The following is a 26,358-nucleotide window of genomic DNA, read 5'->3' on the forward strand; positions in this document are numbered from 1 at the left end:
AACTGTAGCATAAGTGTTTGTCTCATCTCTAACAGACAGGCTCGCAAAATAATTAAAGTTGTATAAAATTATTTTTAGGGAGAAAAAAAAACCTAGACCCTTTTTTTTAAGGGGTGCTTGAGCCACTGGGGGCAAAGTGGGGTAGGTATTTTATTCACCATGCAGTTTAAATTAGCTCAGTTTGTCTTTATTGTTTATTTTAATGTGATTTACTATCAGACTTTATTTTATTGTGCAGCTGTTCTTGCTCGTACACTCATTTGGAGCCTCAAAGCTCATATTACCGAGCTCATCAGCACCACCTGAAAGCAGCATCAGAGACACCACCAAAGTACAAAACGTCCTCCCCTCTCTCCGGGATTTCACGCGTTCCGTCGCCATGGAGATGAGTTTTGTTTCTTTCCTCCAGGTCGCACAAAGTGAGAGGTTGTGCTTTAAAAAAAATAAAGTCAGCACCTTGTGAGGGGGGGAAAACACCGATTAAGCGTGACTATCTCGGCTGTACAAACGTGCTGGGTATGTGGACGACAAAGAGCAAGTTTTTAGGTTTTCCAGCCCGGTAAGAAGCGTGTGCCAAAACAAGGAAAAAAACCCATTATCCCATTAAGCGTGCAGGTGGGTGCACTTAAAATTGTTTGCATGTATAAAGTGTCATTGTTGAGGAAGTTTAATGTTGTCTTGTTTTATGTAAAAGTTAAGTAGCCAGTGTGAAACAGTATCCTAATGCTTTTAACATTTAACCCTTTCATATCAAATTGGACTCATTTTGACATGTAAAAACAATAATAATAAAAAAACCCTCCCCCCAAATTACCTTCTTTGAATCTGAAATTGTAAATATTTCAAAATTGTTTAATTTTGTGCAGCTGTGTTGTGGGTCAGTGTTGACTGGTGGTTTTAATGGTTTTAAATGAAACCTACCATTCAAATGTTGCATCTTTCACTTTCAATAAATCTATAGAAATACTTATGGCTGCTATGTTCTCTTGTTTAAGTTAACATGAGATCATAGTATAGTGACTGTCAGTGTATTTTCTCCATTTGAATAGGGTCAAACCTAAAGAAAACACTCTGCCCTCTGTCACATTTATGATTTACCCACCCATTTATTAATTACTAATAAGTTATCCATTATATTTGTGGTTCAAAATGTTGTATAGGGACTAATTATTAAAGAATGACTCGCTACACATTGTTAAGGGTCAAAATATATAACAGTATGTCAAGGTTAAGCTAGACTCACTTTCTGACTCAGAAGAATAGTAAAAATTATATATTGGTGTTAAAATAATGTTAGCAGTGAGCTTGTTTAGATTAGTAGATTAGATACAGTAGATTAGTGGAATAAATAACACTACTTAAGTCATTTATTTGAGTAAAAAAGCAATACCACACAACAAAAACACTCCAGGTACACTATAGACAAAAGTTAAGCTTTCAAGTTTGACCTAAGTGTAGAGGTTATAAAAGTATTAGCAATAATTTCTATGTAAGTGGTACTTTAATGTTGTACTGTTCAACATGGAGCTACTTAATATAGTGTTTGGTAGTTTAATCCGTAATAATGCATCATATTTTATAGAGCGATCATACCATATGTTTTATATGTAAATGTTAATCTTAAAAGTAGCTCTTCCCTCTGAAAAGTAAATATTTGGTGAGCACCTCCAAATTGCACAAGTACAGCGAGTAAAAGTACTTTCCACCACTTCTAGTACTCAAAGAGGAAAACATTATTGAGTGTGAGCTCTGTATGACTCACTGGGAGGTTAAACTTGAATGTTTTAAATGGGGAAAAAGAGGAAATTAGAACCCTATTATAAGTCACTGATTGCAGGTGATTCCAGCTTTACAATACATGAGAAAAACATACTTAATTAAAATGACTGAATTTTAAAAAGCACACTACACTATTTCTTCCATCCTAGGTCATTAGCATTCAGTTATACTACATATTTGTCTGGAAGTTATAAATCTAATTGTTCTCGTTTTCCGCCAGCCCCTGTCTAACTCCACCATGAGTGGCAGAGTAGCACAGGGCCGCCTGCAGGTCCTCCAGATCTACCGCCTGCTGCAGTGTGTCCATGAGAACGATCGGGTTCAGATCGAGAAGATGGTAAACCTCGGGGTGAAAAACCTCATCAATCTCACTGAGCCAAAGGACGGCACAGGGGTGCTTCACGTGGCAGTTTCAGCCAACAATCAGGGTGACTGTCCTCATCTTTACTCCGTCAGATTCTATAGAGTATTTTTAAGAAAACATGCACCACTTGCCTGCAGCATAGTAATCAATTATTTTTCAACATTTGAAAGAAATAGCTTTGAGATTAAGATACTTAAAACTTCCAAAAACTCTGATCTATATGAGTTGTTTCTTGGCACTAGAAAATAATATGCGGAAAGGTTTGTGGTAGCCTACAGACTAATAAAATAAAATGATTACTATGACTGTTGCCTTCAGGAAGGAAATGTGTGCATGTGCATAAGACAAAGAAAATTGATATTTCAGGCTGCTTTCGGCCATAATCTGCAACCCATCACATTGTGTCCATTAAATTAAATTTGGAGGATTTAGGAGAACCTGTGGCGTTCATAGAATTTACTACAAACTCAAAAGTAATGTGTCAGAGTCACTTCACTGTCCTGACTTTCTCTTTACCGTCCCCGATTCTACCACAGACCTGGTTAGCTTCCTTCTCTCCCAAGGAGCACGCCCCAACATCCAGGACAAGAGAGGTCGCACCCCAGTCATGTTAGCAGCTGAGCTGGGCAACAATGACATAGTGATCCTGCTGGCCAAGAACCACGCTGACCTGACGCTCCAAGATGCCGAGGGCAAAGGTGAGAAATAGAAGTCATTGCCACTCGCCTTATTTAGTAATGTACAGATGGCAGGTTATAAAAGGTGAAAAAGATACTTGGGGAGAGCAGAGAAGTACAGTAGGGTATTTGGTTGATTTAATGTTACATACAAGACTATTATTGTGCCTGAATTAAAGAAAATGTATATAAAAAAAGCACAGAGATAACAGATAGTATTGCAGCTGTGGGAACAAGAGGGTCTGATTGGCAAATTATTCCATTCCGAAGCTGCACAGATAGAAGATAGTAGTAGTAGTAGTAGTAGTAGTAGTAGTAGTAGTAGAGAAGAAAAAGAGAAGAGGAATAGAATATTATGTTGTAGATACACTTTGGGCTGCAGGGAATTGCCATTATATGTGACATTTGTTTGACTAAATGATTAACAGATTAACTGAAAAGATCATTTATAGGCCAATTAATGATATTAATGATAAGTAGTGTAAGTTACTGTATTTGTATGATAGGTTAAAGATGAGTGCAGTAAGTAGAAATAACTGGTTTTTCAATCATATCTTCAATTATCAGTAGGATTTTCTCTTATTCATAAGTGAAACTATTAAATAATGCACATGAATATACCTAATATGTATGAGGTTGATCATTTATATGGCTTCAACCATGAGTGGTAATAGAACAGCTTCACTGACTAATGTCTTCTAAATTGAGCTTGAAGTGTCGATTTCTCAAATAGAAGCGTTTTCCATCTCAAGTTAGAGCGGCAAGTTCATTCTGAATGCCTTGCCTTGTCTTACAGCTCATGAAAATGCATGGTGTCTCTGTTTAGATATTGATGAGGAGGTGGTAACCCCGACAACTCCAATCAAGAGAGCCCAAAGTTCTTCCACAGGAACTTTTTAAGCCAATTGTGATAATTACGCCAATTACAGTGTCCAAGGCATCAATTACTTTGGAGAGGGAGTGGACAAGTGACAGAAAGGGCAGAAAGAGGAGAGAGAGAGAGCCAGAGAGAGAAAGAATGAGCAAGCAGGAGAGATAGAAAGACAGAAAAAAATAGAGTGCGTATGAATGTGCTTGTCCGACATGCTTTTGTGTAATGTATGTTTTATGTGTACTTGTGTGCCAGACTGTGCGTTTGTGTGTGCACGTGTTTGTGTCAGGCCGCACAGGTACATATAATTACAGTTCAACCCTTAATGGTGATCCTCTCTTGTGAAACACAACGGGGTAACCTGATATCATGCTGCCCTCCCAGAGGACTGGTTAGGCCCAGTCTCAACACTCACACCCAAGCTTTTTGTGTCAGTTGTCCCACATTTGTATTCTCGTGTTGTCCTCACTACTGCAGTGGCGGCCAACAGGTAAGAGGAACAGGCTTGTGACACCAGTGGGATTTACTGTGTGTACCAGGATAAATTAGTTGGGAAAGGAAAACTACTTCAGCTGATACAGCAGATTGAAATTTGGTTGTACTGGGCAGCTTTCAGGGGCATCCCTAAAAACAGACACCTATGGATAATGGTTAAAAAATCATCTACATGTGAACTTGGGGTGTCTACAGAATCCTTTGCAAGAACACAGACCAGCTTATAGACAAAACCATTTTTGTGTTTCCTTCTAGGATTTCTCTCTACAGTAACCGTTTTACTCTATAGGTAAACAAGCTTTTTCTCCACTGCACACACACACACACACACACACACACACACACAAGTTATTAATTTATTCATTTCTTGCCTCTTCATGTCTATTTTAAAGCTTTAAACTTAGATTTGTTTTGGTTTACATCCTGTAAACCCAATATTTAAATACACCTTATTAAGTTGATATGGGAAACATTTTAGCAAACAACTGTCTGATTTATTCAACATTAGCACTGATTCACACCTGGTAAATGTAAGTCCAACAGTCAGAGTCTGTAGTTGCCAAATGCTCCATAAGGGTGACTGGCTAATAGCTACTGTAACCTTGTGTCTCTGCTGTTTGGTGTTGGGCAGCTACCTTGCAGCTGGAAACAGAGTTGATGAGAGCAGTGACATTGAATCAACATGTTAAAGTTTCAACAGACTGACAGATGCAAAAGCAGTCTGCAGAGCTGAGAGGAGCCAAGTTAAAATTCTTTGTAGGCTCATCACTGCAGGAGACCCCTTTCCTGTTTTTTTCCATTGCTCACATAAAATTTGGTTAAATTTAGCTTTAATATTTTTGAAACTATAGTTTTTTTTTTCTTGACATACATCCTCATTCACTCTGTCTTCATGTTGTGTAATCTTTTGTTCATTTTGAACCTCTCTCTCTCTCTCTCTCTTGGCTGTTCTCCTGTCCTCACCTGACCTTAGGTGTGCTTTTCTACTGTATTCATCCCACCAAGCGCCACACCCGCTGCCTGCAAGTGGCGCTGAAGTGCCAGGCGGACGTCAACAATGTGTCAACACAAGGCGCTCATGTCTTCCAGCTCATGTGTGAAAAAGCTAAGGAGTGCACTCCCATGTGTCTCATTATGCTGGATGGAGGGGCAGACCCCAATGCAACAAATCAGGTTAATAATCACATGGCTGATGGCGCACAACAGATGTTCTTCATGCTGTTTGTCTCACCTGAGACTAAGATTTGTGGGATCCTCTCCTCTCCTCTCCTCAGAAAACCGGCATCACAGCCTTGATGGAGGCAGCCAAAGCCGGCTCCCTGCAGCTCGTTAAAGCCATTCTCAAAAAAGAAGGAAACCCAAATGCCCTGGACCGACAACGCTTCACAGCAGTACACTACGCCGCCATGGGGGGCTTTTTTGAGGTGTAGTAGCTGTTCCGACACTTAAGTTTTTTAGTATTAAGTAGATTTCAGTTTTTTCTCTCCAAGGGTGTACATTTCTAATTCAGTTACAAGTGAAGATTGTATTTTAGATGTAGAATTGTGTAATCTATTGTTTGGTGGTGTTTTGTGTTTCCCAGGTGATCCAAGTGTTGTCTGCGTACTCGGCTGACATGGGTGTGATTAACCTGCAGGATTGCACAGCATTACACTACGCTGCTGTCACTGGGGACGCTAACTGCTGCAAATTCCTGGCACAGAGAGGTGCTGTTAGTCTGACAATAACAGACATTCCTGACGTCACTGCAGTCATTGTCAGCTTTTTTGGGGTCACATAAAGATAAGATGAAGATTGTTATGTGGTAACAGCTCTTAATGCTATCATGGTTGAGACAGTTGGTCCCTTTTGTATTTGTATGCTGAAAGCTTCTTAGTCTGTTTTGATAAATGTGGAACCAGGAAATTAAATGTTTAAAAATCACAGTCTTATAGGTCACTGAGGGTTTACTTAGCATTGTGTATCAAGGTCATGACCAAGTACTTAGAAAAAAAAGAATATACAGCTGCGAACACATCCCCAAATTAAATTAGCTAATTCAATTCATGTGTGTTTATATTTTTTCATAATACTGTGCTCCCTGCTCAGGTTGTAACCCCAAACTGAAGAACCAGGAAGGTTTGCTGCCACGTCAGATTGCCAAAGACGCCGGTCACAAAGCTGCAGCCAAGGAGCTGAAGAAAGCAGAGAAGCAAGTAGGGAAAGCCAATAAGTCCGACGAAGTCGGCCCCATGTCAGATCTCTGGGCCCTGACCCTCCATGACTGGTCCAACGAGATTGAGACTGATCTGAGGCAAGCCTTCGGGGACAAATCAGACACGGTTCCAGCAGACACGTTCATTTCCGTGTTAGAGGAATTGAAAGCTCCAGTCGAACTGGATCAGATCCAAACAGTCATCTCAACCCACGACAAGGGGAAAGACGGGGGTGTCAGCATTAACGATTTCATCAAAGGTGTCAAGTACATCAAAAAGCCGTTCCTCCTCTCCTCTTATGTGCCCAAAAAGAAAAAGGAAAAAGGAGGGAAAGGAGGTAAGAAGAAGGGTAAATTTGTCCTGCCCATGCCCATTTGCACTCTCCCACCGGAGCTCAAGCCCCGGCGACCGGACGGAGGCCCGCCACAATTCATGATCGAGACATACTACAACGGCTCAGACGTCCGTCGATTCGACCCCGACCGCCCGCCACAACATCCCATAATGAATGACTCAGCATTGTACATAGAAAAGCCTGAGAAAATCTATATAAATATCAACTACTGTGTGAAAAGTGGTGATCTGGAGTCTCTGGACCTCGCTTTCAGTCAGGGGGTCCCTGTGGATGTTCAAGATCAGTTTTACAAGAGCCCGCTGATGGTGGCATGCTCCAGCGGAAACTACGAGGTGGCTCAGTACCTTCTGAGTCATGGGTGAGAAAGCTAATCTTTTCCTTTCTGCTTGGTAGCACTGGTTAAACCTCTTTTATCCTTTATATTTCTGTTTTAATTCTCATTTTTATTCTTTATTGCACACCCTCTATTTCACTGCATATACTGTAGCTACAGAACGACCTCATGTCAAATAAAAACTTTTGAATCCTTCTTTACTGACATGCTTTTAGTTGAATTTGTGAAGGTTTTATTTTACTTTTCATCACAAGTAAGTGAAAATTATTGTTCAGAAATAAGCAAACTGTTATATTTCCCAGTATTTCCAACCTTGGTTTCAGTTAATTTTGTTGCACTGTATACAGTTTTTTAAAAATTTTTATAAAGCCAATATCTCACTATGAACTGTTCCTGACAGGGCGAATGTGAACGCGTGTGACCAGTTCTTCTGGACGCCCCTCCACCATGCGGCTCACGCTGGCCAAGTGGAGCTTATTGAACTTTTGGTGGAGGCTGGAGCTGTCGTCGATGCCCCTGCCCTCAACGGAGGCACGCCCCTCATGAGGGCCATCGAGAGCTCTCGCCCCTCCTGCGTGGACTTCCTCATCAAAGCGGGTGCCAATGTGAATGCAGAGAACAAGAAAGGTTTGACTGTATATCTGAAATTCATTTGGAAAATGTTTCAACCAGCATCAATTTATAATTGGTTTTAATGTGCACTAGGAACAGATTAATATATATGGATATATAGCTGAACTGGGTTTCATAACATTTAGAGGAAGCAACAAAGAGAATAAGACTCATTGGATTTAATTGAAGTCATTATTCAAATTTTTTAACATCTGCTTATTGAGCTGTCTGTTGGGGCAATTTTACCAACATATACACTGGAGTTATTGAAGCAATCTTTTCCTCTTTTATGTTTGTGTGATTTCTACTCTTACTTAACTGAGCATATTTCACATCCTTGCAGAACAAAACTGCCTCGATATCGCCAGAGCTTTTGCAGACTACAGGACAATTGACTTGGTCAAAGACAAGATGGATTCTTTGCCTAAACCAAAGGAGGGAAACAAGGGCAAGGGGGGCAAAACTCAGAAGGTACCCAAGTAACATCATTAAAATCTTTTCACCAGCTCGCTACAAACGTACAGTATTAAAGTCTTGTGGCTTCCAACTTTTCCTGTTGTTCTTCCTGTCGTATGTGTGAAAGGAAAATCTCATTTCTCTTTCTTCATTGTTCGCTGCCCACAATACCCAAGAAATAATTTGTGGCTGCCATTGTGGGAATAAAGCTTTGCTTTTCCCTGAAGTTACAGACATGAAAAGGTTATTTTTGGCTGATACTGCAGGGTTGCAGGGTCAATTACCAGCTCTGTGTTACATAGAATATCTAACTCAATGTGGCATGTAAACAACGATAAAACAAAACCTTACTGACATTTGACTGGAGGTAATTTCACACTCTGGTTTTCATCTGTTTAACTCCTGCTTCTTCTTTCACTGTGAAGGAAACACAAGCCTGTAAAAGGATCTGATTACTTAAAACCAGCCACTTGTAAGCAAATTAGACCAGATGTGTTATGTTACAACTGGAGCACACTGCCACTTCAATTTGCATTTGCTATAAGGTGGCTAAAATCAGACAGAGTGTATTGATTTTGTCATTAAGGCTCTGAGGGTAGCAGGTGGTGCTGTGGCACACATTCATACTGGACTTCAATATAGCTGCAAGCAGCAACTCTGAGGGGCAAGACAGTCCATCAAGCAGAGCAATTAGCACACAAGTACAATAAGGAGCTGGCTACTCACTGAGCATTTTGGTCTGTAATAGATGACACGAAAAGTTCTTAACAAAACTGCAGGAGTTCACTTCTATCAGAAACCAATAACCCTAATATACTTCCCAGCATGAGTGACTAGTGAGCAGGTCAATCACTGTAAATAATTCATGCCCTCTCGAGTGTAAGTACATGCTTTCAGTGCAGAATACTCACTTACATCTCTGAAACTGTGATCTTGGGATAATACACTCCACTTATCATACCTATAGCAGGTTTTGAATGTTTTACACTGAGGGAAAATAGTATTCTGCTACAGTTTTTGTCTCAATAGCTTTGACACATTTCTCAAAACAGTTTTAAAGTTCTCAGCACTGAAGATGCTTTTTCCAAAACCGCTTATACATACAGCAAAATGCTATAGTTAATCTGCAAAAGGCTGTTACTCACCCAAAACCTTTCCTACATCCTCTACGTCTTACATATGTTCACTGACACTTATTTATTTTTATCTTTCTGACACTAACTGACTTCTATTGTGTATCAAAGTGAATACTCTTCAGGCGCTGATTTCAAAAGTGCAAGGTTTCACATCCCATTTTGTAAAGCAAAGCAGCACTTAGATTTGTATGTAATGTGAGGGAAAACTATTTTATTTTCCTGCAATGATCACACAACACAGTACAACACAGTAAATAGAAAAAAATCTGCAAGTTTAAACACAAACTGCAGTAGGCTAACTGTTTCAAACTCTATAAATGTGTTTTAAAATACCCTTACTGATGATTTACATCTGTAAGCTGGAAGCACCTGCCATTGGTTTATCTCAGATGTGAGAAACTCACCATTTGAAATTGAAATTAAGTTTATAGATTTATAATCAAAGTTTGTGAATAAAACCCCCGCTTTGTACATATCCCACTTCCCCAGAATAGAGTATTGAACCACACCTCATCCGTTTCCCTCCCCTTTGGTCTCGTTTGCGCATGACCTGTATCAGACTTGCACTTACCTCCCACCGTGCTCGTTGATCCACCTTCTTCAGCAAAATACCGTCCATGACTCTGGATCCACTTCTACGTAGCCGCCATCTTTTAATCGCTGCTCCCTGGAAGAAGGCTACTCCTCAAACACACCACGCTTTTGATCACCTGGGATCCAGACTCTCCACACGCATCCACGCAAATCTCCGACTTAGATGCGGGTTTCCTGCGATTAACATCTCCAAACGGAAGCTCTCTCACCTCCAGCATGCTCTCAGGTAGACGGACACCCCTTTCCGACTAAACGACGACAATTTTTTTTAACTCCGTGAAGGCTCTACTTTAATCAGGCCAGCAGTTTGAATCCTCCCGCTTTCCGGGTTCATCCCGACACACACTGCACCTTGGTTTCGTCACTACTTCGCCTACCACAGTCTTGACTTCTTCAGCCCTGGCTCTATTTGCTGACTCAGACTTCTGTTAATTTTTTTAAGCGTTTGTTTAATTTAATTAAGTGCTTCTTTAATTATGTTTCCACGTTAACATTTTCCAAGCTTGGAGAAATTCTGGCCCATCATTTTTTTTTCTTTTCTTTTTATGTCCAATCGTTATCCCATGTCTAAATTCTGGTTTATTCATAACTAAAGCAAATGTTTGAAGGTCCACCTTGCCAATTTTCAACCTGATTTCTATCTATCTGAATTAGTGATATAGTATAACGAGCAAGTCTCTTGGGTACAGCTTCAAAAGAAAAAAAAAGACAACTTTCTTTGTCAATATAACACACACTGACAACTTTATTGCCTCAATTGACTACATTTTCCACAAACACAGTGAATATCCATTTAAAAAGTGGCAACAATTTTCTGTAAGTGCTGAAGTTAAGTCAGTGTTACATAGTGCCAAATCACAATGAACATTAACTCATGACACATGACGCAGGCCAAAACCATGCTCTTTCATTTACAGTGACCCAAAAAGCATGGTCTAAACCTTCTCCAGTACTCAGGCCACCCCTTCAGTATGGTGCAGGCACTTCCACCACTGTTCCATGCATTCATGATTCTACCAGCTTTTGACCTACCCCCTTGCCTTTGAACGCTCCTGAGTCAACTGTACCCCCTTATTCTCATGATATCTAGCTGCTGTATGATGCTGTGCCTAGTTTGGATTTCATAATTACAACAGTGGTGGTTTACCACCAATGAGTCACAGTCATACAGTTCATACAACTACATTGTCGTCAGTCGTCAATCATAATAAACTAGAATTTCTTTGTGCCAGACCCAGATTCCCATCTGATGATAGTCCTTCCGTTTTCAGCTTTCATTGCCTCCCACGGTCTTTCATTCCCTCCTTTGATATCTTGACCCTCTCTTGCTTCATCATGTTTGCCCATTTCATTCTCAAGATTAAATCTTCCACCATACAGATCTACGTCAACGGAATTAACTTCTCCATGAAACTGTCCTCAGGGGCACCATATCCAGCCTTGCCTCATACTTCAGTGTGTAATCAAAAAGTCCATAAGGCCACACTATGTCTTACACAGAAATATTTTTTCCCCTCACTTTATACCCCCTGTCCTGCTATATCAGTACTCTCTGCACAGGCTTACTGTCTCTCAACATTGACAAAGTCTTAGTCCCTACATTCTTACTGGCATTCTCCAGCTTTCTGCACTGCTCAGAGTTCACTCTTCCTTCTTTCAACTATGATCAACCTCCTCCTGCATTAGTGTCCGATTGTTCTACTCATTCTTCCAAGACAAAGAAACTGTCTAGTTTGGCATCTGTCACCCTAGGTTTCTTTTGCGCTTTAAAATTCTATCTGAGCCCCTTTGAACCCATTCAAAATCCATACATAAACCAGAGACTAGCCCATCACGCTTCTCTTAAAGCCCTGCTCTTCATCACCAAACCAGGCAGTCACTTGGAATTTCTCATTACTCCACAATCTCTGGTTTTGCATAAGTCTGGGATTTTTCGAGAATTATACTCCAGACATTCCTTCTGCATCGGAGCCACTCAACCACTTCCAGACAGTGAACTCCAGATCACTCATAAAAATTCTTGGCTGCTGGTCTTTCCCCGTTTACCTAACCCACATCTGTCACAACCTGGGCAAAAACTCTCACAAATGCCTCTCCACTTGAAGTTCCTTTGGGAACCTATGGGGCAGCACCCCCTGTCTTGACCCCCCTCCCAGTTCCCTCCTACCCTCTTACCATCAGCCATTGTTGTCTCACTGACAAAATACCATTTTCAAACCTTCCCCTCTCCCTTTATCCCTTTATCCCTTGACCCACACTCAACCCTCAATCCCATGTTCCTCAGCCCTCATCCCTTCATCCTTTGACCCTCACCCCTTTCTCCCTCCATTCCTTCATCCCTTCATCCCTTCATCCCTAATCCTTTCTTCTGGTTCCCCAATTCATCCATCATTCAGCAGTTCAGCTCTTTCATTATTCTCAATTAAACTATTTCAAATCCACATTCTTGTTGGTGTGGTCTTGGTTAGTGGAATGATTTTAGGGCATGGCTGAAACAAGGACACACAGTGACATTGATATAAAGCACCTGAAACCAGACCCAAATAATATCTCACTGCAGAGGTGCAGGACTTGCAGTGTCAGACCTGCAGTCCAACCTCCGCCACCTAGAGACAAGAGAGTCACAAAGGCAGTAATGGATGGGCAACATCTACAGGCAAGGAGAGTAATAGCTGGTGATAAGACTACATTTTTTTTAAGGATTGTTTTTGTGTGTGTTAGGAGTTTTATATTTTACATTTTAAACCTGCAAAATTAAGTTTGGTTACTACTGTCTTTTTGATTCCTTAAATCTGTTGTTTTATCTTCTCATTATGTATGTTTTGCCTGGTCCATAGATGGATATCTTTATCAGCAGTCCCCAAAGTTTTTTGATTAACCTGTGGTTTCTCATTTTACATTTAAATCACAACTAGTTGACATCATTTAGCGTGGATGGAATTTTTCATCATTTTTAATATGCATTGCTGCACATATCCTCAATAACAATAACTTCTTTTTGGGGCAGTTGTCACCCTCCTCTGTCTTTTATTTATTTACAGTGGTAATTAAAAAAGGTAGTGTTTTAATTCTTCAAGTGACACATCTTTATTCTTGCATCTTGATTACAAACTGACCTAAATGTATGCATTGTTTCTTATGTCTCTATAATGTCTGTAATAAGACAAGCCTGTCAATTTTGGTGTTCCCTACAGGTAATTTCTCCAGGAACTGCATACACATCGACTGTAACAGCAGGGAAGACTCCAACTCAAAAGGACTTGAACAGCATCATCCTGCGCAACACCAGCATCACTACTGGGAAAACCAACACTGTGGATATCACCTTTGTGCCAAAAACGGTAGGCCTCATCACCATTTATAGTAGGTTGCCTCATTATAGCATCTGCTTGTGTTATAGCATGCTTTACGTGCTATTAAAAAATTCTAATATCCTGTACAAGTCTCCAATAACTCAGAAAATACAAATGAATACACATTTGGATCATGCATTAGGTAGCATAGGAAATACATTTTGAAATATTGGTATCGGGTTCAAACAAATCTTTAAATGCCATATTTACATTGATAACTGAACAAAGCCAGTGCAAATGATCAATACTACTGTCAAACTAACATTTCACAAGATAGACATGTTCATAATCTATAAACTTTTTGAAAGGGCTGTTTTATAATAATAATTTAGATGTTTCTGATAGGCATCTGAATGCAGTTTAAATTCATATAGATTTTATGTTTGAGCAGTAATTTCCAGGTTATCTAAAGAAAACAGTTTAGCAATAGCAATTAAGCAGTTGTCTGTCTCTTCAACTTTTTGTGACTTGTCTGTTTGTTTAAGATTTGGGGAAAGCCACCAACAACCAGCCAGTTGATGTCAAAAATAGAGAGGCGGAAGGAGCTCTTATCCCTCGAGTTGGACTTTGATGACTTCATGATGCCTTTCAGCCAGAACATCCAGAGGAAGACGCTGGAGCTAGCAAAAACTACAAAGTAGCCTGGAAGGAGGTTAGGCAGTGATATATAGACATTTAGGAATTATAGTCTATTACCTGAGCTGACTGGCCACATTTAACAGTTCTGGACACTGGATTCATTTATTTTTATTACATCTAAATTAATCAACATATTCGAACATCATGTTACTAAATCGTCATTTTGAATCTAATCATTTATAGTTTCAAAACTTGCATTATCGATCTATCAAACTGTCAGACGGACAGTACATGTTTGCTGCTGTCTTATCAGGGGGATTATCTGCTTTCAGCAATAATCAAATGACAAATCAGTGAAAAATAACTTGAATGTGAATACTGGATTCATACACACCATGTAATACTGTATATACACAAAGCTCAACTAGAGCTTGCTTTGCTCTCCTGAAAACTGTCAAACTAAGTAAAAATTGTCAAACCAATGGAACAGATTTCTCTCAATTTTGCACAGTTTCTCTCTCAACCCAACTAGTCAAGGCAGATGGTCGCCCACTTATGAGCCCTGTTCTGCTAGAGGTTTCTCAAGTTTTTCCTTTTTGCTCTCGCCAAGTGCTCATTGGGGAATGTTGGGTCACTGTAAATTAAAAAGTACAGTCTGGACCTGCTCTCTGTGAAAAGTGTGCTGAGATAACATATTTTGTGATTTGGCACTATATAAATGAAACTGACTTGATTTAAGTAATACTGCATATAAAGATTTTGCACATAAAGAATAATATCTTAAGTATTCAGAAAACAATGGTTTTAGTTTAGAGACTATGATTGAATGAAACTGGAGCTAAATCAGGGAGTGAAGTAAAGCTGCAAAGACTGTGGTGTTTTTACAAATTGCATATACTGTAGGAAGTTAGTTAAAATCCTCACCTGACTCTGCAGTGTCTGGAGCTGCAGCAAGACATGAAGAGTTTGGTTGAAGTGGCAGGGAGGGAGGGAGGAGGAGAAGACAGGAGGCTGGTGGCTCATTTAATGTACATTTTGGCTTCTGTCTTCTTTTATTTCCTTCCTTACTGGATCTTTCCTTTTGGTATGCACAAAAATCCATACACAGGTTGAAATATGTACTTACACATGTACTACAACTACACAGATGAAACACCAGACACACTGAGCAGCCAGACACAGTTTGTCTCAATGCTGTGCTTTTTGATTTCACCACTGGTTGCCCTCCATGTTGCTGGAACTGACTGCAAAACATCCAGCTACTGGCAAAAAAAAAAAAAAAAAAATCAGCTCTCCGGCCAGATGCAGTTCCATGTTGAAACCTGTGTATGGCACTGTTTGGCAAATTTAGCAATGCAGGGGTTTGTTGTTTATTAAACTGGGAGAACAGAAAACTTGGAGGGAGCTCTTATGTTTCTAGCACAGAAAGACATCAAAATGGCAGCCATGTGTATTTACTGTCCTCACGTTAGCCTCTCAGACTGCTTTGAAACTGGAATCTGTTGAATATTAACGAAGAGATTATTTTAATTTTAGATTGGTCAGTAATTGAACCCCTTTCATCTTTCCCTTGATGAAATGATCATATGATTGGCCTCAGGGAGGCTGAATCACAGTGTTTTGGGAAATATTTTAGTTGTTGATGTCCATATCAGAAATTATCTGAGAAAATACACTTAATTTCTGTGTTAAATGTCACATTGATGCAGACTCCCATCATCACCGCCACCATCACCAGATAAAATTAGATTGTAGTGTCCTCAAGGTCCATGGGGACGCAGTTATATAATCAAATATACGGGCGGAGGGGGGCGGAGGGGAGCTGGCTTTGAGGTTTGCAATATAGACCCTGGTTTGTTTAAATATACATCGTCACAATATCATTGATGACAAGGATGCGAAGGGAGAAAGAGGCGAGGGATGAGTGTGATGAAAGAGAGGCAGAGGAGGAGAGAGGAGCAGAGAGAGACACACACATATGTAATGATATACAGACAGAGAAACGGAGACAGTGAATAGAAAGTGAAAAAAAAAATCTGAAAGCCCGGCAGAGCCTTTCATAATGAGGCAAGAGATATGAGAGAAGGAGAGGACTGACAGCGAGGGAAAGGAAGGCGAAAGGACATGAGGAGAGGAGGAGAGAAGGGGGGGGGGTGGTGGTGGTGGTAGAGAAAGAGCAGCAGAGGGTGACTCAGAGGATGGGGAGGGAGCACGACGGAGGAATGAGAGAGAGAGGGAGCGGAGGCGTGGGCGGGAGGAGAAGATGAGGGCTTTTCTAGCACAATCAGTGGCACACAGGTTAGAGGGAGTAAACAAGGCTGCTGGGTCTGATTGTTGGCCGTGACGCAGTGTGTCTCAGGGCGTGGGCTCCGGGCTTATATGATCACGCAGTATGTGTGCTGGAGTATGTTTGTGTGTGTTTGGGTCTATTCCTGTTGGACGTGTGTGTGTGTGTGTGTGTGTGTGTGGGTTAGGGTTGCACTGTAGTGGTATATGTGACTGCTTTCACATTGTGTCATTCACTTTTTAACAAGCAGATATGACTTTTTCCCATATGAGCACATTATGTGTGTTTGTTTTCTACCTCTTTGCATGGGCATGTGTGTGTAGGCCTGTTTGTATTGGTGTTTTTGTGCATATTTGCATGCATGGTAGCTTGTGTTATTTTGGCTCTTGCTGTACTTGTTATTTTTGTCTGCGTGAGTGGGAGTGCATGTGTGTTGTGCTAAAACATGAGTGCAAGTACATGCTAAAATTAAGATCTGTGAAAGATAACACATTTTTTTAGACATTAAGATCCTTTTTTAGAGCCTTTTCCTCTTCTCCTCTCCTCTCCTCTCCTCTCCTCTCCTCTCCTCTCCTTTCCTCCCCCCTCTGCTGAGTATCAGTCTGAGCTCAAATCAGTGTGCGTTGCTGCTAGCAGCACTGCAGTCTCCCAGCTCTGGTCCTGCACCGCTTACTCAGCACTCCAGCCCTTCACTTTCCAAAAAAACAACCCACGGGGATACACACATACAGTAAACACACACAGTACATCATTGCTGCTTTACCACATTATAGTACCTTATTATTACAATCTATTATAGCATTATGTACATTAAAGACGCATGCACACAGATACACAGATGTGCTCACACATGCAAGTAATCTAATAATTACATACTGGATGAAAGCAAGCATATACACACTCTTGGCATCATGCACACACATACACAGACAGTGCATCTGTGTTCTCCAACAGATTCTGCCTGCAGCTTCTCGTACCAGGCATGAATCACATGAATATATGCACACAGACATAACACACATACATACATTTATTGACCAGTACATACATAATCTAAATATGTCTGTAGCTATAGTCACAGTATTGCTGTGAGGAAACTGTAATTTTGTATCTTCATGGGGTCAGGGCAGGTGTTTTAATTCAATTAATTGAATTAATGATGTTGAATGCAGCGTTTGTCCATATCTTGAAAAAAAAAAAGGTAGAAGTGAAAATATATTCATAGTTTCAGGTTTAAAGAAAATCCATTTACTGTAATTTCATGCTGAGATGGATTCAGGGCTCTGCTGTCTCTGTTTCCAAGAGAGACAATAACTGTAAACACAGTTGCAGTGGTATGGAAATGCTGTGTCTAGTGATACAATGACTTCCATTACCATGACATCCATGAGACATCCATTATTGATGAGGGAGTCATGTTTCACACCAGCCTGACTGACTGTATGTAACAAAACAAGACCACGCGTGTATCTACTGTATTTGTTTGTCAGCAATTCTTTTTTTTTTGTTCGCGGATGTTCGGATGTACCTGTGCAGTTTTAGCTATGCAAGCAAACGTAATTAATGTGCGTGTACGTGTGTGTGTGCGTGTGTGTGTGTGTGGTTTTGCAGTGATTCATCATTCATTAGTGCAGCCTTGGCAGTGCCATAGATCTCTTTAGCTTTCCAAGCTATAGATTCCAATTTGCTGCAGGCCTGGGACTTTTATTATGAGGATATTGATTTGAATTTCATAGTGAGACCAATAGCTCTGGGTGGTAAACAGAGGACTGGTTCTTGGCTCAGATAAACAGACCAATTCCTGGGAAAGAGATCAAAAACAGATACAATAAATATCTAACAGTAGCAGATTACAGCTGCAGCATTTTACTGACTATACTGCCTTCGTAAAAACTGCATGACAAAAGGTATTAATCATAAAAGATTTGCACATTTCAAGTTATCTCTATCTTTTCTTCCATAGACTTGCTAAAGAAATGTTCTATAACAAAATGGGAATCAAACCCACAGAAACTTTAGCTTGACAGGATCACAGTAATCCATATGTTGATTCTGAGACAAGAGTTCAAGGTCAGGTGTTTACATTACTTTTCTTCACCAAACTGAAGGAGCAGAAGTTTTTTTCTCCTAAACTCTGCTCATTAGTTTTGCTGGAAATGCTCATGAAAACCAGAGGGGTGCCATTAGCTGAAAATGGAACTGTTTCTGCTTCATTTTACTTTGGCTTTCAGTGTAGATGATTGATCTTTATACAGAATAGATGTATTAATACACAAACTGTTCATCCAAATTAAACATAAAAAATGTGAAAGACACAAACCTACATATGGTCACTGAATAATGTTTGTAGTGAAGTGTGAATGTGTGTGTGTTTGTCAACTCATTAGAGACATTTAATTCATTTCGAGATGAAAACAACCATAATGGTGGCAAAGATGGTTCTGGGAAGCTGTGGTGGGCAGAATATATTTTATTACATCTGAAGTCATTTGTTATAAGAAACCAGTGAGATTAAATCTAAATAAATAAATGAAGGATAAAAAAAAACTACATGCATTGATTCACAGTACACTGTGGAGATTATTGCACGAACGCCCCCCCCCACACACACACACACACACACCTGTCATATCATCCCTTATTGTTATTGAGTAGCTTGATCGATAGTGGTACTAAGGAGAATTTATACCTGTTTAGTTTGCATGTGGGAAGTCTTTATCTTCTCATACTCTTTGTTTAGGACATGGGTTGGGTCAGAGGAAATCTTAAGGCCCTGTCTCTTAACTGCCTCCTCAAAAATGTCATGTAAAGAGGATGGGGGGTAAGTGCCCATTATTTTCCCTGCACTTTTAACAAGGTTCTGGAGTTGTGCTCTGAGTCTTACGGTCAAGTTGCAGAACCATGTAGTGATCCCATAAAGAATGATGGACTCAATTGAAGCTCTATAAAACAGCAGCATGATGTTTTTATCCACGCCATGGACCCTTAGTCTTCCCAAGAAGTGCGGGCGTTGACAAATCCTTTAACAGACATAATCCACTAGACCCACTGTAACTGAAAATCATAATGAATACCCAAGTACTTAAGCTGTGAGACTTGTTCAACAGTCTGGCCCTTAATACACACATACACACGCACATACACACACACACACACACACACACACACACACGTATTGTGTGTATATATATATATATATATATATATATAGGTATATATATATACGTGTATGGAAAAAAAACTTCCATAACATAATAAGGGATTTTGTAAGAAAACACCAAACGTGTAACTTCAAGATATTAATTGGATAAATAGATCACAAATGATCGTATTTTATTATACTGAAAAAAATGTTTGTCTTTTGTTTTTGCTCTATCCTTCTCTCACAGTAAGTGGTCCCTGTTGTTTAAAGCTGCACTAATAAATAATTTAATATAAAAAATGAGTTGTTGCTCGTAGCAGAGAATTAGCACTAAACTTTTCCTTTTCCTTCAGCTAGTGGCATCGTCAGGCCTGCATGACATGAGATCTCTAACAGTGCCAGAATAATCGTCACTCCAGTCATGTACAGTAAATCAAATTATGCAATTATCAGGTGAAAATCTACAACCTTCTGGGCTGGGCTAAGAGAGTCTAGAAAGGCCTCTGCCATCAGCTCTACAAAGCATTTTAGCACATTTGAGCTCAATGTTTTGGTTTTGCAGCTCACAACTTTACTGATTCACTCTCACCGCTCTTATCAGTGTCGTTTCCAGCAGCAGGCAGACAGCTGTTTACATCAAAAAACTCTGATAAGCCCATTGTACACAAGGAGTCCGGCACCAAACAGCAGACAGGCAAAGTTAATGACTAGCTGGTAAACTCCAAATGAATGATAATGCTGCTCCATGGCTGCTGGATGTGTACACGGACAACAGTTTGCTGTTCTGGGTTTTAAGCTTTATGTAATGTATTCTTCCACTTTGTCACTTGTTATGAAGATGTCCTTTTTAGGAAGAAGAAAATCTTACAATCTACAGAAATACAGGAGAATACTATATTTGGTTACATTGAATTTACAATATTTACATAAAGGGTCACTTTTCTATCTTAGATTTTGTCTTAAATCATTAATGGATACAAGCAGATAGTGCTACAAGCTACATGCTAGTAGAGAAGACTGTTTTATACTGCAGTATCATCTGCACCCTTCCCAAACTGTCTACCTCACACCTTCAATAAAGAGAGGGACTCGCTCTCTCTCTTTCACTCAGTCACACACTTATGCACACACACACACTCCCTGTTGATTAAGGCCTCCTCTGTGGCCAATCTCTCAGCAGTAGTTGGATTCCTGACCAAGAGGGACATTTTAATCAAACTTCAACCAGGAAACACAGTCATAAAATATAAATGTTACATAAGGAATCGTTGACAAGCCTTTCTGATAAACTTGTAAATAATACAGATGAGTGTTATGTAATAGGGGGAAGGTGACAAGAAGAGGGTGCAACTTTTTGAAATCATCCTGCCACTCATTGACACACATGACTGGTAGTACACCTTTCAGGACGAGTATTAATTAAAATGTTAAGAAATGGGTGTATTATTCTAGAGAGAAACACACATTTCTCTTTAAGGCCTAACGAGGAGTCTGAAGAGTTTTTGTCACTTGTGATTATGTTTCTCATTAGCATTATTTCCCTCAAAGCTCTGCACATGGTGTTCATCATTCTCACAGTACTCGCTCTCGCTGCATGGTAATGATGCTGCACCCACAGCTACAGTTTGCTGCAGCTGGAAAAGCACAGGGATGCCAAGAGAAAACAATTAACCGAACACCAAACATCCCTGAATATTCATATGTTCCTGATGGTATCATGTAGGAGAGAAATATGCTGCGGGTTGGAGGGGAGTTGCAGTGGGTGAAGGTTTATTCCCTAAATGCTAGGGGGAGAATTGAGGGGAGTTCAAATGAGGCGAGAGTGAGGTGACTGAAAAAAGAGGATCTGCATGGGGGTTATGGTAGGTCAAGAGGGAGAAATAGTTTTCTCCCCCGAGTCAGACTCAGTAGAATAGTGTGTGTGTGTGTGTGTGTGAACGAGAGATAGAGGGATAAACGAGTGGATGGATAGATAGTAGAAGTGGCGAAGGAGTGTCTCCTGAAAAATTGGACTGTCATTGCTGCGTCGGGAAACATCAAGCAAGCAGTGGAAAAGGGTGTCGGTAGAGGGGGGATGTTGATCTGTGAAAGGAAGGAGGGATGGAAAAGAGGGTTGGGGTGTGGGCATGAGGAGGAAGAGGGGTGCAGAGAAAGAAAAAAAAAGAGGGGTGTTTTCCCAAAGCCAGTCAGCTACTGCAGAGCTTGATTTTTTTATTTTTTTATTTTTTTGCCAGAGTTTTGTTATGCTGCTGTCGCTGCTGCACCACTGAATCGATGGAGGAGAGGAGAGGAGAAAGGGGAGGAGGAGGGTCAGCCTGGTTGGGGTTGTTTCACTGCAGTGGTAAAGGCTCTCTGTCCTCCTTCTTATGTCACAATGATAAAACCCAATCGCTCTCTCTGTCTCCCTCTTTTTCTCTCTTGCTCTCTCTCTCTCCCTCTCTCTCTCATCTCTCATCTGTCTGTCTTTGCTCTGTCTCTTTGTCTCCTTATCCTCACTTTCCTCCCGCAGGACTCTGCTCTCTGATACCTGGCGCCCCGCTGTCCAAAACTAATCTGGCAACCTTGGGTGAAGTTGTCTCAGAGTCTCACTGTTCCCAGGCATTGCACAGCTAGCCAAGACCTACACTTTTCCTTATTAGCTGCGTCAGCGTCTGCCAAATAGTAGCTTAGCAAAATTGCACCAAACTTCTTTTTTAGTTTGTTTGTGATGCCATTTAAAAGGGTATAGTGGAGGCGGAGTGGGGGTAGTGTTTTCTAGAGACTGCACTGATCCCATCTGTTGGATCAGTATGCGCACCTAATTAAGCGGTTCAGGTAGCAAACGACAAGATCGATCCACATTAAATCCAGTCCTGCAGCTCTTCTTTTATTTACTGTGTTGAGATAATTATGATAATAGGTACTGTTTATACCCCACTTCCTGTACGTGCTTCACAGTGAAACACTGACATTTCCATTTTAGCTAATGTTAGCAAAAATGTTGTATTTAGACTGTGTAAGGAATGATGTTGCAGCAACCGAGGTGAACAAAACAACAAAAAAATAAAATGCATTGTGTTAATTAGTGAGCTCCAGTATTGCTGACAGACATAGACAGATCATTTTTACTTCAAACAGCCAGGCTAGTTGTTTCCCCGTTTCCTGTTTTTATGCTAAGCTAAGCTAACTGTCTGCTTGATGTAGCCATATAGAAGAACAATACAGCAGAAATTATAATGCTTTCGACCTTCCCATTCAATTCAAGACAGTGAATAAGCATATTTCCAAAAATGTTCCAAAAACAGTCTCACATTCCCTAACACGTAGTCAGTCCCTGAGAGAGAAGAACAGTTTTTACATTTGAGAGACAAAAGGGGCCCTGGTGTCAGATCAGTCGTCTGTATCATACCCTGAGCATTCTAACTTTCAATGCTGTATTATAAGTCAGGGTTTGCAGCAGGTTCCACATACTGCCCATGTGGGTCGCCATTCACATCCCATTTGATGATGAATGACCACTTTGCTTTTGAGCCACACTCTTTCTCATTGCTAATTCACAAAGAATGACATATTTGTTTGAACCGCAACTAACCGTTCATCAAAGCTGAGCTAATTCTATATGTGACCATCACAGAGCAACAAATACTATGATGTTTTTCCCCCTTCCTATGATCCATGTGTTTCCAATACGTTTGCTCTTCTGTCTCTGTTAATGTGCTGTGTGTGATGTGTCTCCGGTTGTGTTTCTGAATTGTGCTTAGTGTTTCGCTTATGTAAATTCGCTTATGTAAATACACTTATTAATTCATCAAGTCGAGTCAACAGAAGACGCGCGGGTTGTGGTTTGTGTCCATTACTTTGTGTGTGTGTGTGTGTGTGTGTGTGTGTGTGTTTAAGTGTGCGTGGTTTGGACTACAGAGAGAAGGAGAGAGGCACAGACAATCAATTAGGACAAGAGAATGACAGAGAGAGAGAGAGAGAGAAAGAGGAGGAGGGGGGGATGCTGATAGAAAGGAGCAGGAAACCAGACCAAACATGGGCACAGGTGACGCACAGAGGATACCCAGTTTCCATAGCAACAGGCAGGTGCAAGACACCGGGAGCTAATCTAGCTGTAGATCTGCTGAGGTGAAACATTTGCATGCACAGTGCAGCGTGAGTGTGAGCCTGATATATACACACACACACACACACACGCGCACACACACACACGCACACATAAATACACACTAATACAAAGAAATAGTGAAAAACACAGAAAAGTTTTCACAAACCAAGACTAGGGCAGAGCATGAAAAAAACACCACACACACACGTACATGATACCAACAGGAGACATGATTTGATTGTCTAACCAGGACCCTGACCTTGCTGACCCTACATACACATACACACATGTACACAAACACATACACACTGGGAAACGCCTGACGCATTGAAGGTAAAAAAGAGGGAGGAGGGAGGAGGATGAAAGGGAGTTGACAAGGAAGGGAGAGGAGGAGAAGGATGAGGCAGGAGTGTGAGATTAAAGGGGAAAGGGAGCTAGGGGAAAGGAGTGCTGATCCGTACCCTGGTGGTGTGATATACATGATGAAAAAGGAAAGGAGGAGTCAAAGAGAAGGGGAGCACGGGGGGAAGGAGGGGAATCAGGAGAATGAAGAGAGTGATTAGAGGGAGGAAGAGAAGAGGAGAAGGTGAGAAGAGGAAGAATTAATGAGAAAAAGTTAGATGAATTACAGGCTGCTAAATGCAATATTTAGTGCAGATATTTTATCAGGGACTTTAAAAAAAAAAGGTGGTCTATATCCTTCGGGACGACACATAAAACCTTTTCATTTTTTCACACAGGTATGATTAAGATTTAATTCGATTTAGGCACAAATAACTTGATTAGGGGAACTTTGGTTGCTATGTTACAATAAAACACACTTAGATATTGTTCAGGAATGATTGTGGCCAACATTGACTGTGGGTAGAATTGGGGAAGTGTTTTAGTGGTCAGCTCGTTCACCACACAACTTCCTCTATCTGCAGATATTGTGGCTTTCTAACAATGTCACATTTCTCCTTTCTTTGCTCTCAACGGACAAGAATCATATTTCAATAAGGCCGCTGCTCAGCTTTGTCACAAAACTTTAACTTCGGGGCATTTGCTGGCTCAACTGATGCACTAGTGTTTCTGTGTGCATCGCTGTCTGCCACAGTGTCTTTTATACAGCCGCGGGGGGAATGCTAAAGTCAGGGATTTTTTTTTAGATTCCACGACATACAGGTAATGTAATGGCTTTAATACATTTGCTTACAGAATTCGTCAGCACTAAATTGAAATCGAGCTTTTCAATCTGACTTTCCCTCGCTGTTAGGCATACTCTTGCATTGCAGCCTTATTGTCATCCTTTTTTTTGGGTCTCTGTAGTGCTGTGGAAAATTACAGTGACTATGCACAAAATGTGGTAGCATCGCTATATTGGTAAAAATGACATCCGTTGCTTGAATGCAGCCCTTTCATTTAATATAAAGGGGAGACAATAGAGAAGGGAAATTGGGTAGGATAGAGCTTTAGGTCAAAAAAAGAGGAGTGGAGCATGATGAGGGAGGATGAGAGGTTAGAAGGTAAGAAGAGGTGGTTATAGTGATGACCATTTATTTTTATGACTAGTCTGTAGTTTCCAAATTGCCATAAAAAAAAATAAAACAACCCCACATACACGTCTTATTTTCCCTTTCCTGATACAGACCTCATTGTATTTCTCTGCTCACTGGGCATTTCAACCCCAGTCATGTGGCAGGCCAATCTCAGCTGTTCAAACATTCACACAGACTCATATTTATGTGCAATTTTATATACGCATGTATGCACATATGGGAGCTTGAGATTACGCACATTTTGAGTTCAGTCGGCAGTAATGTGCCACTTCCTGTGAGTTAGCCAGGAGGGACGTTAGATTCTGGGCCAGTGCACCCTCGCAACTTCTGTACTGTTTGTTTCCGTTTTCCTCCCTTGCTCTCTCTCTCTCTCTCTCTCTCTCTCTCTCTTTCATTGTTACATTATGTAGTGTTTCTATGAGTTACATTACCTTATCTTATGTTACTTAAGGTTACATTACCCAGACTTGGAGGAGGTGGTGTTTTTTATTTGATTGACTTGATAACTTATATAACCTTATGTTGCATCATGTGGCGCTGTTTCCCTGCTCAATCCGGCTGCTTCCCCAGTTCTGTCTTGTTCTAGTCTGTTCTGCTCTGCTCCGTTGTTCTCAGCTGTTTACACACAAGCCTGCTACATGAGCCTTTTGCTCCTCTCTGTTGATTCCCAAATACTACGTACCATTCTGTTTTATGAGCTACAAATGCGGGGGCAAAAAGGAAAAAAAGGCTGAAGGCAGAGAGGAGAGGAGAGGAGAGGAGAGGTAGAGAGCAAATTGAACCTAACAGGAGATGAAAACACAGTGAGGGCCCACAGAAGGGAACAGAAGAAAGAAAAAATAGAAAAGTCAAGGATAGAAAAGACAAGAAGAAAGAGGCCAGTGATGTGTAGAGCTGCAGGTCGATGAGGATCGATTCTCTCTCTGACAACCATCCTCACCATCGGATACAAGACCTTCAGTCCCACACTTATCAATGTCGCCACTCACTCCCAATCTATCAATACCTCAATTATCAGATTGAATATCACTCTCCCCAGTGGGCTGGATGAGACCGAAAGCTATTCTTCATGATACATCTTTGATGATATGCATCACTGTTCAGCGGCCCTGTATAGACAAAACAGCACAAACAGGCCTGCAGGTAAATGAGAAATGTAACATTGAATTATAACAATGGGGACACAGAGACACAGTCAGTTACTATTGTATTGTATGGTTATTGGGATATTATTGTGTTCAAATCAGTGGCACAGTGATACATTTATTCATATCCTGTATTTAAAGAAACCTAGCTCCTATTCTTGTATTTCAATTCTTATGAATGATTTAACTCCACTACATTTCAGAAGGAAAAAATGTATTTTACTGTGTTGCATTTACTTGACAGCTGTAATCAAATTGCAGATTACACTTTTGAAAAAAACCTATAATTAGACTCTAAAATGTGTGATGCATTGTTATACAGTAAATTAAACTAACAACACCATTTTGTAAAAGTGAGC

At 40.5% G+C, this 26,358-nt stretch overlaps 1 protein-coding gene across 1 annotated transcript; it reads left to right on the forward strand.

The window, feature by feature from the left end:
- Positions 1–2,017: 2,017 nt before the first annotated feature.
- Positions 2,018–13,862, forward strand: ankef1a (ankyrin repeat and EF-hand domain containing 1a). Its single transcript, XM_053336658.1, has 11 exons — positions 2,018–2,207; positions 2,680–2,841; positions 5,160–5,359; positions 5,461–5,610; positions 5,769–5,892; positions 6,275–7,094; positions 7,471–7,697; positions 8,026–8,153; positions 8,725–8,748; positions 13,063–13,209; positions 13,707–13,862. Exons 1-11 carry the CDS (start codon positions 2,018–2,020, stop codon positions 13,860–13,862), a joined length of 2,328 nt encoding a protein of 775 aa, XP_053192633.1.
- The last annotated feature ends 12,496 nt before the right edge of the window (positions 13,863–26,358 follow it).

This window comes from Scomber japonicus, chromosome 17 (genome assembly GCF_027409825.1).
Source record: "Scomber japonicus isolate fScoJap1 chromosome 17, fScoJap1.pri, whole genome shotgun sequence".
Taxonomy (NCBI): domain Eukaryota; kingdom Metazoa; phylum Chordata; class Actinopteri; order Scombriformes; family Scombridae; genus Scomber; species Scomber japonicus.